The sequence below is a fragment of the Thunnus thynnus genome, chromosome 3 (assembly GCF_963924715.1).
Source record: "Thunnus thynnus chromosome 3, fThuThy2.1, whole genome shotgun sequence".
Taxonomy (NCBI): Eukaryota; Metazoa; Chordata; class Actinopteri; order Scombriformes; family Scombridae; genus Thunnus; species Thunnus thynnus.
The window spans coordinates 10,037,324-10,051,388 of NC_089519.1; the positions used below are offsets into that span (position 1 = coordinate 10,037,324).

Sequence of the window (14,065 nt, forward strand, 5' to 3'; positions counted from 1 at the left end):
CTCAACATTTCAAATTAAATTTGTGCAATTTTAACACAAGATATGTTAATTATGAACATATAGTATATTGTGTTACAAATGTATAACATCTTGGTAAAATAAGTATTTTGGGGTAAATTACACAGTGTGGAAGATATCGGTTTACTCAAACTTTTCTAAACTTTAAACTTTTGTTGTTGTTTTTTTTGATCCAATGAATTCATCTGATTTTCCTTTTAACCTTCGCAAATTGAATTACTAATATATTACTTCTTTGAATACAGAATTATCGGCAAAAAGATAATATATTTTTTCAGATTACAAAATGTACAAAGACAACTAAAAACAAAAAAACACCCTTTTGTAATATTTTTCTCTCTTTTTAAAACTGTAATTTCTTTCAGTGAAAAAGGAAAAACACAGTCAGAAAGTTATAAATGAGGCTGCTGAGAAAAGTGTATCAGCAAAATATTTACAAATCAAAATTATTAGTTTGAAATATTAATGCAAGCATATTAAGATTTTAGGAAATACTAGGTATCTGGTGAATTTATATGGTTGTGTGATTATATAGGATATGATTATTTACTGTGTGAAATTACAAAATGTTTCAGTTCAAGTTATAACAATATTTACATTATTTGAAATTTTGATAGGTTTATGTAACAAACTAAACTTTCATAATTACTTAGCTTCCCTAAGAGGCATCATGCTTTTAGCTGAAATGTTCAGAGATGTTTTGAGTGATGTGACATAAAATATAGACAATCTACAAATTGACCAGTAAATTTCTTCATCAATTTTGTGTAAAAATGTCATATATGGAGTCAAGTCACCAACATAACTGAAACCAGTGTAATCAGAACAGCTCCAAACACTGTATCAGAAAGAAAGAAGAGACGCCTTTTCACTGCCAACACTCGATCAGACTGATGCAGTCCCTCATTTCAGACAGCGTCGTGTCATTTCTTATTTCACTGATGATCCATACTGCAAATACCCCCATTAGCTTGTGATAGAGATTAGGAACATTGCATCTTGCATCAATGGTATTGTGTTACCACATGAGCGATTTAGCCCAGGAGGGGGAGGGTCAGATTAAGGTGATCCCTGTATTCACTAATTCATTGACACCACATTAAAAGGGCCCAAACACGCCCAACCCCTGACTGCAAACTAAGAGTGGAGACTATGGAGACTATACCATAATCGCTTTAGCCTGAGAGCTACTGAATATAGGCCGTTTCTCAGATTGCGTGTGTGTGTGTGTGTGTGTGTGTGTGTGTGTGTGTGTGTGTGTGTGTGTGTGTGTGTGTATGTTGGATGGTAGGTCAGGAGGACTCCACACACACTCAGGAAGTGTGGTAGTGGAAGAAGGGCGGGGCTTCAAGGAACATTGCGTGACAAGACTGTAGAAAACAGAGTGCAGCCTGGCGTCTTACTAACACACACACACACACACACACACACACACACACACATACACGTGCACTCAGATCCCAATCCACACACACACACTTATATATACACAAACATGCATGCGCACACACACAGGCTCTTTACTCTTATGTAGCTTCAGGTTAGGGTAGCACCACTGCCCTCACTACACTGTTATCTCGACTCTCCTCCCCCCTTTACTTTTTTACTCCACTTCTGTCGTCTTCTTCATCTATTGCCTTTCCCCGTTTTTAAATATCTGAGTCTCTGAAATATGTCTTTTCTCTGACTCTGTGTGCATGTTTGTGTTGTCTGGATTATTCCATAATTATTCTATAATAGTTACAAAAATAAATGCAATGAGCAATAAATTTGTCATAATGTTGCTCTTCTATTAGCTGCTGCCACACAAGATGTTTCTAAAGAACAAGGAAGATGAAAGGAAATACTTTCCCCCCCTTTCCAGTAAATTTTGTTCAGTTATTTATTGCTCCTGTAGGAGATATACCTCCACCAAATATTTGCATAAGACACAAAGTTTATATTGAAATACAATTAATACAAAATTATATAATAATATTTGTTTTTGAGTATAGTCTCAGCATGCACGTTTTACATAAAGCAGAACAAGTCAACTAGAAGACATTGTTCTCTAAATAATGAAGCAGTGCAAACCTGGAATTTACTTTTCACTCATTATTGCTTAAATTTGCAGTAATTCGCTTTTTTGATGTCAGTTAAAAAGTTACTTTTCATTTATAAAGGTATAGTTATTATTGTCATAGGAATATAGTTAGTACAGTTTCACTTTTTCTATTTATATGTGAATCGTTAAATACAAGAGGTAAGCTCCTCCACCTCAGCATTACATTAAGTGTACTGTGCAGGTTACACCTTCTACATCATTAGATCAACTAGTTAGTGTGTTAGTTTTACTATCTTTGTGCTTCACTGATTTTTACTACGCAAATATATATAAATAATCAAAATGTGATAATATTGTTGCATTTCAAGACACAAGCCACGTAAATGCAACTAAAATATGTTGCATACTGAGATGATGATAGTTACACTGCTGGAGGAAATGTTCACATTGTGTTCACGCTGTAAGTCGACATCAAAACCTGAGTCATGTTCTTATGATTACTTAACATAACATACAGTCTTTGAGCTGAGCGGTAAAAAGCTACTTTTGTGATTACCTCTCTGTTTATTTGGGCTCACCGCTGGACAGTGACAGCAGCAAAGGTTAAATTGAAGTAAACACACAAATTAATGACTGAATCTATCCTTCTTGTGCACAACAACAGAAGGGAGCATTAATACATTTAGTCACTATGCACAGCATCGCTGTGTATTCCTTTTGTTTCCAAAACACAATGTGATTAAAATAACAATTCAACAGACATTTGCTTCATCAACAATACACTGCGTTACATTTTGTATAATACATTTTTGTATAATTTCATTGAACAACAACAAAAAATATACAGTGGGACTAAAGCAACTAATTATCAATCATATTGTGTTTATTTTAGTTAGTTATTTTAGTCATTTAGTGATTTAATGGTGTTTTTTTCTCATTTTTGTATGGAAAGACATTTCAACATGAGTAATAGGAAATATGCTAGAGGAAGAAAATAAATCCGAGAGCCATATAATTGGCGACAATAACATCTAATTAATGTTTTATTTTGGAAGGACAAAATAGGGAAAATCTGTGACGAAAATTACTACATTTTATCCATTATTTGTTTAAAAAAATCTCAACTCTGAATGTTGGTAAAACGCAGATAAATCCACCAAATACTGACAGTGTGGTTCTGTTAGTCCTGAAAGAGCAGAATAAACCCCGTGATAACCAACCTCGGTGTCACAGAAACTAAACTTCTTGTAACAGTGTATAATTCGTCAGAATCTGCTGATAGAAACCGAATTCAGTGACGGAGCGTGCGGCAAATACACGTTTGGCTGGTCTATTAATTTACCTGTATATGGAGTGACCAGGTGTCAGAGAGCTACATCATATCCCCAAAATATGCAGCGGACTAGGACTCTCTTAGGAAAATGAAGTCATTTGAACTGGGTGGTGCTGACGGCCATCCTAATTTACTCAGCTCGGGCGGCTAATTAAAGGAGCGAGCGCGCGGAGAGGGACTATAGCGCGCGACCTCGACCCCGTACCCTCTCTGTGCGTTTCTCGTGCCCTCCTCTTCTTTCTCACGCGATCGTTTAATGTGATAGGCGCTCATCTGAGCATGAGCTGAGTGAACACACAGAGAGAGGAGAAACTGTCTATTGGTTCGTGGCCTTTTCACCAGCTGAATTCCTGCCAGCACATTGAGGGCGCGAGGTTGAATAAACAGGCTTTCAAACAAACTCTGGGACTGCAGGGAATAAAAAACAAAACTCACATGGTTTGCCTTGATGTTTTGATTTTTTATTATGACGCAAAATTAAATGAGATTTAACCCTAATATGCTGCTAATCTGATTTCTAATGAGTGACTATTGGCTAAGGCCATTAAAGCTTGAGTGGGAGAAACAATGCAACACCAGCCGTTTGTTCTTTTCCGTAGATTAGTTTAAAACCGCAACGTGATAGCCTGGTAAACTTTGTTCGTTCAAACCAGGACCAAATCTCGATATTTAACTGTAACCGACAGTAAACGCTTCATGGAAATGACTGTAACTTATAACAATACAAGTTAGACTTTTTGATATTATTGAGCTCTAAAAGAGTTCTGACAGTCATGAGTTGGGAGTTTTCAAAGCGGGCAATTAAAAAAGTAGGCCAGGTCATGTGCACCAAACTTCTAAAAGACTAAAAATAGAAAAAGGAGCTGAACAGCAGGCGCTGTAGTTCAAAATTAAAATTTCTTCTCATGAAGTGTTTTCGTTATTTTGTCTACCCCCGGCCGGGAACTGGATCCATCTATCGGATGTCATTGTTAAATGCAGTGTTAAGTGTCTAGTTGAACTAGAGCTCTCCTTCCCATGTACAGTACGAGCAAATTCCTTATTTCAAAGCCTGGTTCTGGTTCAGTATTGAACGCTGCGCGGGTCTTGGCCCCAGCGCACATGGATGCATGTATTTGCCATAAGCTTATTACAGCAGGTCAGCAAGTCCCCCAGCCACGTGTTTCCAACTATGGCAAGAAATTATAAAGAAATATTACACCTCGCTTAGAGGGCATTAACATGTCCCTCTACAAGAGACAAAACACACAGAGAGACTACAGGTCCCAGGGGCTCCGAGGGGAATTCATTGTATTCGCATTTTCTATGTGGAAGCATCATTTAACTTTAAAACTGTTTGTGGTGTTTGAATTTTATAGTGACCATTTTTAAAAGTGACTTTATGACCATGGTGATGTTTTACTCTCCTTATTTCGCCCCGCATTCTATTCTTTCGAGGGACCGTATGAAGACTTTCTAAGCACTTTGAGCAGGAACGCAGACTTGGATTTGAGCACAGGGTCGGACGAGGGGGAAAGGTCCCCGCTTTTCAGCCCCTTTGTACTGGGCTGACGAGTACGTCCTGACAGGGGTTAACGTACCGTAAAGAGGTTAAACAAACGGACATTCCCGTTAGAGAAATCCTAAGGCCTTATAAGTGGAGAAATTGGCAGAGGTGGTCTCGGGTAGTCCCGAAAGGAAGAGTTTTAATCAGGGATAAAGTTACCTGATTAATTTAACCACTTTTCATAGACGTACTTGTGTTAATAAACTCAGTATATTCCTAAATAATAAGCTGAGAGTTGCAGGGATAGGGTCTTTGTCGAACAGAAATCCTATTTGTGTTTAGATAGATATCTGTGCTGTTGTCCATTAAGTGGATTCATTTTAAAGAACAAGGAAGATGAAAGGGAATACTTTGACTTGTTTTAATTTAACCCTTCACACAGTCAGATTTTTTGAGAGATCAGAGCTGTCTGACCTTGAGCTTCTGACCACTGGCTCATGCTGCCAGCAAAGAATTTCTCACAGCGTTTTAAATAACTGAAAGTATGAGTTGCAATAACGAGTATAGAAGATTTATGTTTTAATTAGGCCGAGTGGAACTTAAAATGTTTCATTATTGTCAGGTATTATCCTCGAATTTTTGTCATGACTAACATACTAAGTAGACAGATTAATGAACAACTAAATAATAAATAAAATGATTGATATTTAGATTACTATATTTTACACTTTTTTTTCCATGGACAGGTCTGATTTTTTAAATATTTTGTTAAAACATAAATTGGCAGTAGTCTATATGTGATGGTGTGTAGCAGAATTTTCAAATGTTAAATCAGTTTTGACACACAGTGCAAAGAAGAAGAAATTGTTTTCATAACAAAAAAAATATCTCTCTAATATCTTTACCGTAGAAATCAGCATTTTGCAGCAAGTCTGTAGATTCACAGTTGGGTGCAACAGTCCAGCTAGTTGTAATTAAAGTTTCCTTCCCATAAAACCCACTCGGTTATAATTTGATGTGATGTACTCATGCTATTGCCTGTCAATGAAATACAGACTGTGTGGAAATAAAAGAGGCCTGTGGTCAAAATCCCTGAACTTGACCATTTAACTCGAGATGAAAAGGTCTGACCTCTGAATTTAGGGACTTTGAAATGACATTATCCTGCATCAAGCCTGCTAATGACTCAATGTTTACTCTACCATATATAAAACAAACTCTATTCTTCAAATGAGTGGCCCACTGACACAAATTCATCAGGCAGAATGATCAAGAAACTAGGTTACAGCAGGCTCTGGATGCATTCTTAATAATGAAAGAGATAAACAGATGTGGAAGGAAAGTGCTAGCATTTCTTAAAAAGGAGAATCCGATGTTTTTCTTTGTTTCTTTGTTGTGTTTTTGGTAAAAGTGCGTTTTCAGGTGTGGCAACGTTAATAAGAAGGACAACAACGTGCCCCTAGGGTGTAAAGCTCTTGTTTTGCTTTTGGATATAAATATAAAAGTGTTCATTTGAAATCCCAGCACGGTAACAGTGGGTGTAAAAATCCCCAATCTCTTGAAAATCTCTTCCAAGCATTCTTTACTGTGAGACTCCGGTTAATATGGAGTTAAAAATGCCTTGCTCAGGTCTGGCATTTGTAGGCTATATGCTGTTGACTTGCACTGAGAGGAAAGAGAACGGCAGAGATTATGGGCAATTAAAGCCCACTTTATGCCGGTCTGCTGGCGTCACAAAGTCTGGCCGAGAATGCTCACCTCGGCTAATACTATCAATGAGAACAAACTCTGCAGCATCAACTTATTATGTACAGTGAATTATTAATGCCAGAGCTAGCACAGTCCGGCTAAGCTGGCTTGCCAGTTAAGGAGAGTAAGTATGCAGTGAGATTTTGTTAGAGTGCCGAAGAATAAAATGCTGCAAGATTTGGCAAGAGCCTAAGTAGGAGAAGAGAAGAAAAGGTTTCTTCACTCTACTATTAAACAGGCTGAAAAAAAATTAAATGATTTCAAAGTGGACAAACCACATTTTTGTGGGTTCACAAAGAAAGAGAATATATTCATCTTTTAATACACTTGTGAACTTGTGAAACCATCAACAATTGCACCTTCATTCTTTGCTCAACTTCAGCAGGTACTTGGCTTGCCAGCAGAGTATTAGCAGAGGGTAATGACAGCTTATGGAATTACTGCAGGAAGGCCGTTTTGGCTGCTTTCTAACCAGCATGGTGCAAAGTAGTTTCTGCATATACTGCTCTGATGACGACTAACTGCTTGAAATTTGTGTGATATTTGAACCTTAGGTGCACTGCACTCTGTTAACCATCAGAGGGCCCCCTACAAACCAAAGACAAGTGTCTGCTGATGTGATAGGTCTCTAATCTCAGTGTGAATGTTACAAGTCTCAGCAGTTCAGTTTTGCTAGTGTTATTAAATAATAACTAAATTGCCCATTACTTGTTTGTCACTGTGGAAATTGACAAACAAACGTGAATTTGCACATACTCTGTGTATTTGTATTCATACATGTGGGTGTGCTTGCATTGCCTAAAAATGCAAGTCAGCTGAGGTCACTATACTTCACTGAGTCACTATGAAGACCTCTTAATGTAAAAGGGAGCTGTGAAATACCCTAGAGGAGATACATGCCTTCCTGTCTCTGCCTGCCTGTCTCACTGAAGTAGGTCAAACTGTCTCCACTTTCATTGACTGTAAACCTCTTCAGAGAGCAGTGGACTCCAGGGCCGTTAAAATCACACTTGAAGGAGTAATGGCCGTTATAAAATTGTGATTAGACCTGGGTAATTTCAAAATAAAAAACAGGAGACTGTGGCTGGTTAATACCAATTCAAATAAAATACTGTAAGCAGAAAAGTAGACTTAAAATACAAATCCATTTCATTCTTGTTAGTTTTTTAAATAAAAATATCATCTCTGAACAGAAGAAAATGGAATTAGTTACGGTTGCCAACGAGAGTACTGGAAACTGTTTGATTTTGGTCTTGTGTGAGATTTCCAAAATATATAATGCACAGTCAATTTGCTTTCCTACACCATGCAATTTAGCCTCACTGCCATCCCATAGTGGACTTGTGTTTTTCTCTTGGATGATAATACAAACTGTAACGCTGTGTTACAGGCCTGGCAGCACCGACGGCTGGAAAACACTCGCCACCGCCAACTGGAGAAACACGGTCAATTTGATGCAGCTGTCTCCCGGAGCTCATGCTGATGATATGATTTTGTGTGGTGAAACTGTATTTCGGTAGTGAGCTGATGTCAGAGCTGCGGTGGCATGGAGGGGGTCGTGGCTGCGGAGCTGGGTAGCGGGCCAGCAGGCCATATAAAGCAAAGGGCACGCCAGGCTGGATAAAGATCAGAGGAGGAAGAGAGAGAGAGAGAGGAAAGAGGAGGGAGAGAGAAAAGTGAGAGGGGCCTCTGGGTCTGGGCTGTCGGCCCCCAGAGCAGGGGGCGCTGGCCGGGGTGCCACATCGTTCAGACGGCCTGGTGTACACAGAGAAACCTGATCTAATGTGGGGTTTTGACACACGCAAACACACCTAAAACAGAAACTCAATCAAATAGCTACACGGAATACATGCTCAGGTTTATATGCAGAGACGGGGTTAGGACGATGAGACTGTAGAGAGATAACGGTGATGATGAGTGATGAATGAGAAATTCACAAGAATGCTGTTGATTGCGAAGGAAAAGACATGAATAAGGGCCACTGATGTTTACCTGATCATGATTTAATATCACTAACTCTGCTCTCGGTCCACTCTTCTGGAACAGCTAGCACCGGCAAACACACATCATCATGTGATCAATGGTCACTTCTGGAAGTTTTAGTCATTTAGATAATTAGCCTATCATGTGGCAATGAAGTTTTTTTTAGTACGCCTACATTGCAGAGAGAAAGAGTGAGATTTATTAAGATTAATCTGGAAACTATTAACTGCAGCGACGCAAAAAATATTTTCAAAACAGTGAAAGGCTGTCAGATTGTGTAGCTGAATTTTTATTAACTTCAACCAACTTCTTCAGTGAACAATCCATGAGGGACAAGAGTAGCAGTTTTTGTTAATGAATCTATATATATAAAGTTTTTTGGGTTTTTTTTTGTAATTGTTAACACTCCACTGCAATTGTGGTATCTGAGATAAATTTGTGAATTATTTACTAGATTTAATAGACTTTGCTCTTTGGCTATATGTCATAATTAGCATTAAACATTATACAATGACTTTATTGATCTTGTAGGGTTTGATCAACTGTGTTTACCTCTTTCTTCCACATTTACTGAGTTTGTTTAGATAAGATATTCAATGGTTATTGGCTTTCCCTCCTCATCTCATGCATGTGGAATAATAAAAATCTCGATAATAATTCAGTGAACGAAGCTTGGGCTACATTGTTAATTTCAAATAATGAAATATCAATTTCGCTAGTGTTGTTGGCTTGAGGGAGACAAGCGGGCTTTTTAGCCTCGTGGGGAGACACAAATCAGAATTAAAGGCGCATCAGCCAACGCCATATTAAGTCTCTTTATTGAGCGAGATATTAGAAGACAGGTGCAAGACTCAGCTCTTCAACACACGGCTCATGTTACTGTTGTCTGCGCTGAGTGTTAGACTGAAGAGCACATTACCGCTGATCTTCTGTCAAAGGGTAAGTCTAGCCTTAGGGAGAGAGAGAGGGAGAGAGAGGGAGAGAGAGAGAGAGGCTGAAGTTAAAGGTCAGCACCGCTGACTCCATTGAGGGAAATAAAAAGCTCAAATGTCTTGCCATTTCAACGAAAAGGGTAAAGACGCCCGTCAGCACTCATTTAAATCTTTCAGATGATCTAATAGTGGTAAGTTTATCTTGATCTGCGCGATGAAGGCTGTATTCACTGGAAACATATTACTCTTAATAAATGAACTTTTTAATGTTCACAGCAAGCTATAAGTAGCCCTACCGAAGCTGTAAACATTGGCTACTTGCATGAAAGATTCCCTCTTGGTCCATCAATGAAGCAGGAGCGACAGTTTGGGGATTATATAATTTTATTTAAGTTTATTAGTTTATTTTAGGGTACTCGGTTTGGGTGTTTATGTCTACATCAAATGGCGATTTTTAAGGGTGTTATTTACTGTTTTGTGGGTAATTTTTTTGAGAAACCGAGGGCTGGTGTTAAATTCAAATGGAAATGTTAACTTTAATAATTGAAGATTACAAATCAAACGTTCCCATTGCTGTTTTACACTAATATTCATTTTTGAGAACAATCCCGACTACTTATTTCTTTAAAATAGAAACTTAATAAAATAATTAGGCTTAGGTAATCCTTCGCTGAAACAGCGATATAGGCAGGCTGCTATAACAACACTATATCGACAAATGGGCCTTCATAATTCTGCCGATCAATTCTAAATCTTGAGATAAAGGAGAAAATGTTTAGTTGGTCCTAATTAAACCAGGCAGCTACAGATAAACAGTCCTATTATTATGTTGCGCCATTACACAAAGTTTTGATAACCTTTGACAGCAGCCGCATCTTTCAAGACGCGGCGTTTCACGTGCCATTTTGCACGGTTCAGTAAGCACGTGCGTTCCTGACTCCTGAGGTCGATAACATCATGCCGTTGTGAACCACCACTCATCTTATTTTTCAATTTTGTTCTGTATAATACTGGAAATAGAAAAGTCAGCGTCTTCCAGATGCTGCCAAAGGTTATCAAAGCTTTAAATAATGACTCTAAAATGATTGAAACACAAGTAACCTTGGTTTTTGCTCCGTGCCTAATGGTATAAACACACACACACACACACACACACACACACACACACACACAGACACACACACACACACACACACACACACACACCCTTAAAAATGACAGGCTCCATACTGTCGTTCCCTGCCAGCTAATAGCTGACTGTGAGCGCTTCCTATATCAGAGTGGACCGGGGGGGCTCGACCCCGGGCATGGCTGCTGCCCTGGCGGATCTTTATTTTGATTTGCACTCTAATTGACCCAAATAAAGAGCGCTGTACCACGAACAGAGGTTTTCTCCTGCCTGCATGGCCTCGAGGGGACGGGCCTGCACGTGAACACACACACACACACACACACAGCAGCGGCTGACGCAGAGAGACAATAATTCTCCTTTCCTTGGAAAACCCCATTTGCTATTGTGCTCGTCCAATCGCTGGATGCCCTCGGCTCGTTACGCGTTTGACTTGACGTTTCACTGTACTACTGCTTCCGTCTCCCTCTCCTCCCGCTGGCACCGAGGAGATCCCCGTCCCGTCTCTGCCATGACTCCTCATCCGATCACAGCGCAAAGGCAGCGGCGCTTGAAATGACTGCTGGGACTTTCGGTCGCCTAAACGCTCGATCAAGAGAGGATTCGCTTGGTTTTTGCGTAAAAAACACCGTGAGCTCGGGAAAACATGCAGGAGAAGCTGACGGACAACCAGACTCCCACTTCATCGAGGGCGTCGTCGTTTTTCATCGAGAATCTGCTGGGCACGGGGCGGAATAGGCAGGATTCTGCGTCGGACAGCAGTCGAGGGGATGCTGGTGTGGAGACCGTCTCTAACGGCCGAGTCCTGAACTCACATCACGCCGACAACAGCGCTCCGGTTCCTGATGGCTCCAGCTCCACAGCCCGGTCCCCATACAGAGACTCGCCGTTGCAGTGGTACCGCGGGGGGACCACTGCCTTGAACTCCAGAGCTTTGGAAACACCACACAGTGAGTAGCGAGTAGATTTTATGCTCAAAGAAAATACATTAAGCTAAACTGAGCTGTGGGCATCTTAGCCTATGCGACATTATTTACGATACGCATGGACAGTTTGTTGTAAGTGTACTATTAGCAGGGGTGTAATGGACTGCACATACCGTTTACCCACATTTCTGTCTTATATTTAATCAATATAAATAATAACAGTGACAGTCATGAGGATCAGAATTATTTAGCTAAAGGATGGCTAAAGAAGAACAATGTGTTTGTTTCTTATAGTCGCTGGTTCTAGATCACATCTCAGCTTTTATTTACAATTATATATCGCTGATTGCTTGGTGACATTATTGACGCCGTGAAGGTTTGATTTATTTGTGTACATTTTGCATGATTTTATTGGTAACACAGGGAGGTAATATTAAAGGCTGGCAAGTCGCATGTTTCTTCTCGCTTCGTTAAATAAAACCAACACTCTTTTTCTTCCCTTGGTTATGCGTGTGAAAGTTCTTTGCAGGTTCATACACTGGGTCTGTAAAACACACGCAAGACTTGATGGTTTTCATGTCTGATCACCATAAGTGCAACTCATCCTCTATTGTACAGGGACGATATTCCATCGTGCTTGTCAACAAGCGACCCGTATCCCAATATGAAGATTACGCACACGGATTACGCACAAATGCCCAGTATACAACCTCAAACAGAAGCGACAATAACGCTGCACGTCAACATCATGACGCTTTTACGCACATTCAGTGCCATTTGGGCACTCATACGCGCCCTCAAATCAAAACAAACTGCCCCTCCCTCTGGTTATGCAGTCCAATACTTTGATTTAAAAATCCCAAGAGCACCATCAATGTGTCCACAAGTCAGTGAAGCTCATGGTCAACGCCAATGTCCACATAGTAATTCGGCATTAACTTGTTGGACGATATTAGTAGGTTATAAACTGCAAAGAATTTGATGGATTTACTTTGGAAGGCTATCTGTAGTATTATATATATCCCAATCCTATCCTTGTCATATTCAGCACAGACAACTTCCTAACAGGGATCATAAAGTATTATGCCATGCAAACAAAACGTCCTAACTTTGCCCATGTGCATTCCAACTTTTTGGAAAAGAATTGAAAGAACTGAAAGTTATATTTTAAAGTGCTTAAATCCAGATTAATCTAAAATGTCATATTTCTTAAAATTAAGTGAAACATGCCAGACGTTAAGTTTGATTTTTTCCAACTTATTTTATTTTCGTTTGATGTCCTATTTTCATTTTTTTCTTTAGACTGATTTATCCCACCGTGCTTCAACAGAATAAGACAAATAGAAGTTTTCATTTGTTTAAAGGACAACAGTGTATCAGAAAACTGGACTGAGAAATTACACTCTTCCAGTGTGCTTTTAAAGTCTGTCATGTTTCTATTTTGTCTCCTTTCAGGTCCAAGGGATAACACAAACTCAGAGGACCACTGCTGCTCTATATCGACCAGTGACAGAGGTTCCCCTGCGGTGTCTGAGTCGATAACGGAGGGCAGCGACGAAACCGACAGGAAAACGGGCGACAGCAACCTGGTGGATGACAACGAGGACGCGCAGAACGGTTTGGACGCGCGGTCAGAGCAAGACGCTTCCTCTGACCCGAGCTCCACCCGGAAGAAAAAGACCCGAACTGTGTTTAGCCGCAGTCAGGTGTTTCAGCTAGAGTCCACCTTCGACGTGAAGCGGTACCTGAGCAGCTCAGAGAGAGCGGGGCTGGCAACGTCCCTCCACCTGACGGAGACGCAGGTCAAAATCTGGTTCCAGAACCGGAGGAATAAATGGAAGAGACAGCTGGCGGCGGACCTGGAGGCTGCACATATCCCAAACTCAACCCAGCGGATTGTCAGAGTCCCCATCTTGTATCACGAGGGACCCGCACCCACTGCAACGCTGGGTTTCAACTTGAACGGACATCAAGTCTCTGCACCCGTCGCGGGCTTCTCCAACTCCATCAACTACCCTCTGTCCTCGTTTGCTCACTCCATGAGCATGTTGAGATCACAGATGACCGGCTTGGTGTAAAGACTGACATATCAAACTGTTCTGTTTGTTAATATAAATTCACCCTATTGATACTGTGCAATAACCCACAATGCCGCAAGAAAACTGCTGACTGCATCCAAAGATAAGAGCCGCAGAGACCGTAATAAAAACACTAAATAATGACTCTTCTCTATATTTCTGTTTATAAGCCTCTGCAAGAGTCTCTTCTCTTGTAACAGTATAGACTATAATAAACAGTGAAGCATGGAGGCCGAAGCTGTTCATGTACTGTTTGAATACACACATATTTTTGCAAACTTTTATATTTAAAGCCACACATTTTTCCAACTTTGTCACTTTTTTTCACTTAATAGATAAATAAAAAAAAATCAAGCACCGTCTTGTCTGTTTTTTTCTGCTGTTTAT

General features: G+C 40.0%; 1 protein-coding gene across 1 annotated transcript; it reads left to right on the plus strand.

The window, feature by feature from the left end:
* Positions 1-10,927: 10,927 nt before the first annotated feature.
* Positions 10,928-14,036, plus strand: hmx1 (H6 family homeobox 1). Its single transcript, XM_067584126.1, has 2 exons — positions 10,928-11,624; positions 13,056-14,036. Exons 1-2 carry the CDS (start codon positions 11,321-11,323, stop codon positions 13,676-13,678), a joined length of 927 nt encoding a protein of 308 aa, XP_067440227.1. The 5' UTR covers positions 10,928-11,320; the 3' UTR covers positions 13,679-14,036.
* The last annotated feature ends 29 nt before the right edge of the window (positions 14,037-14,065 follow it).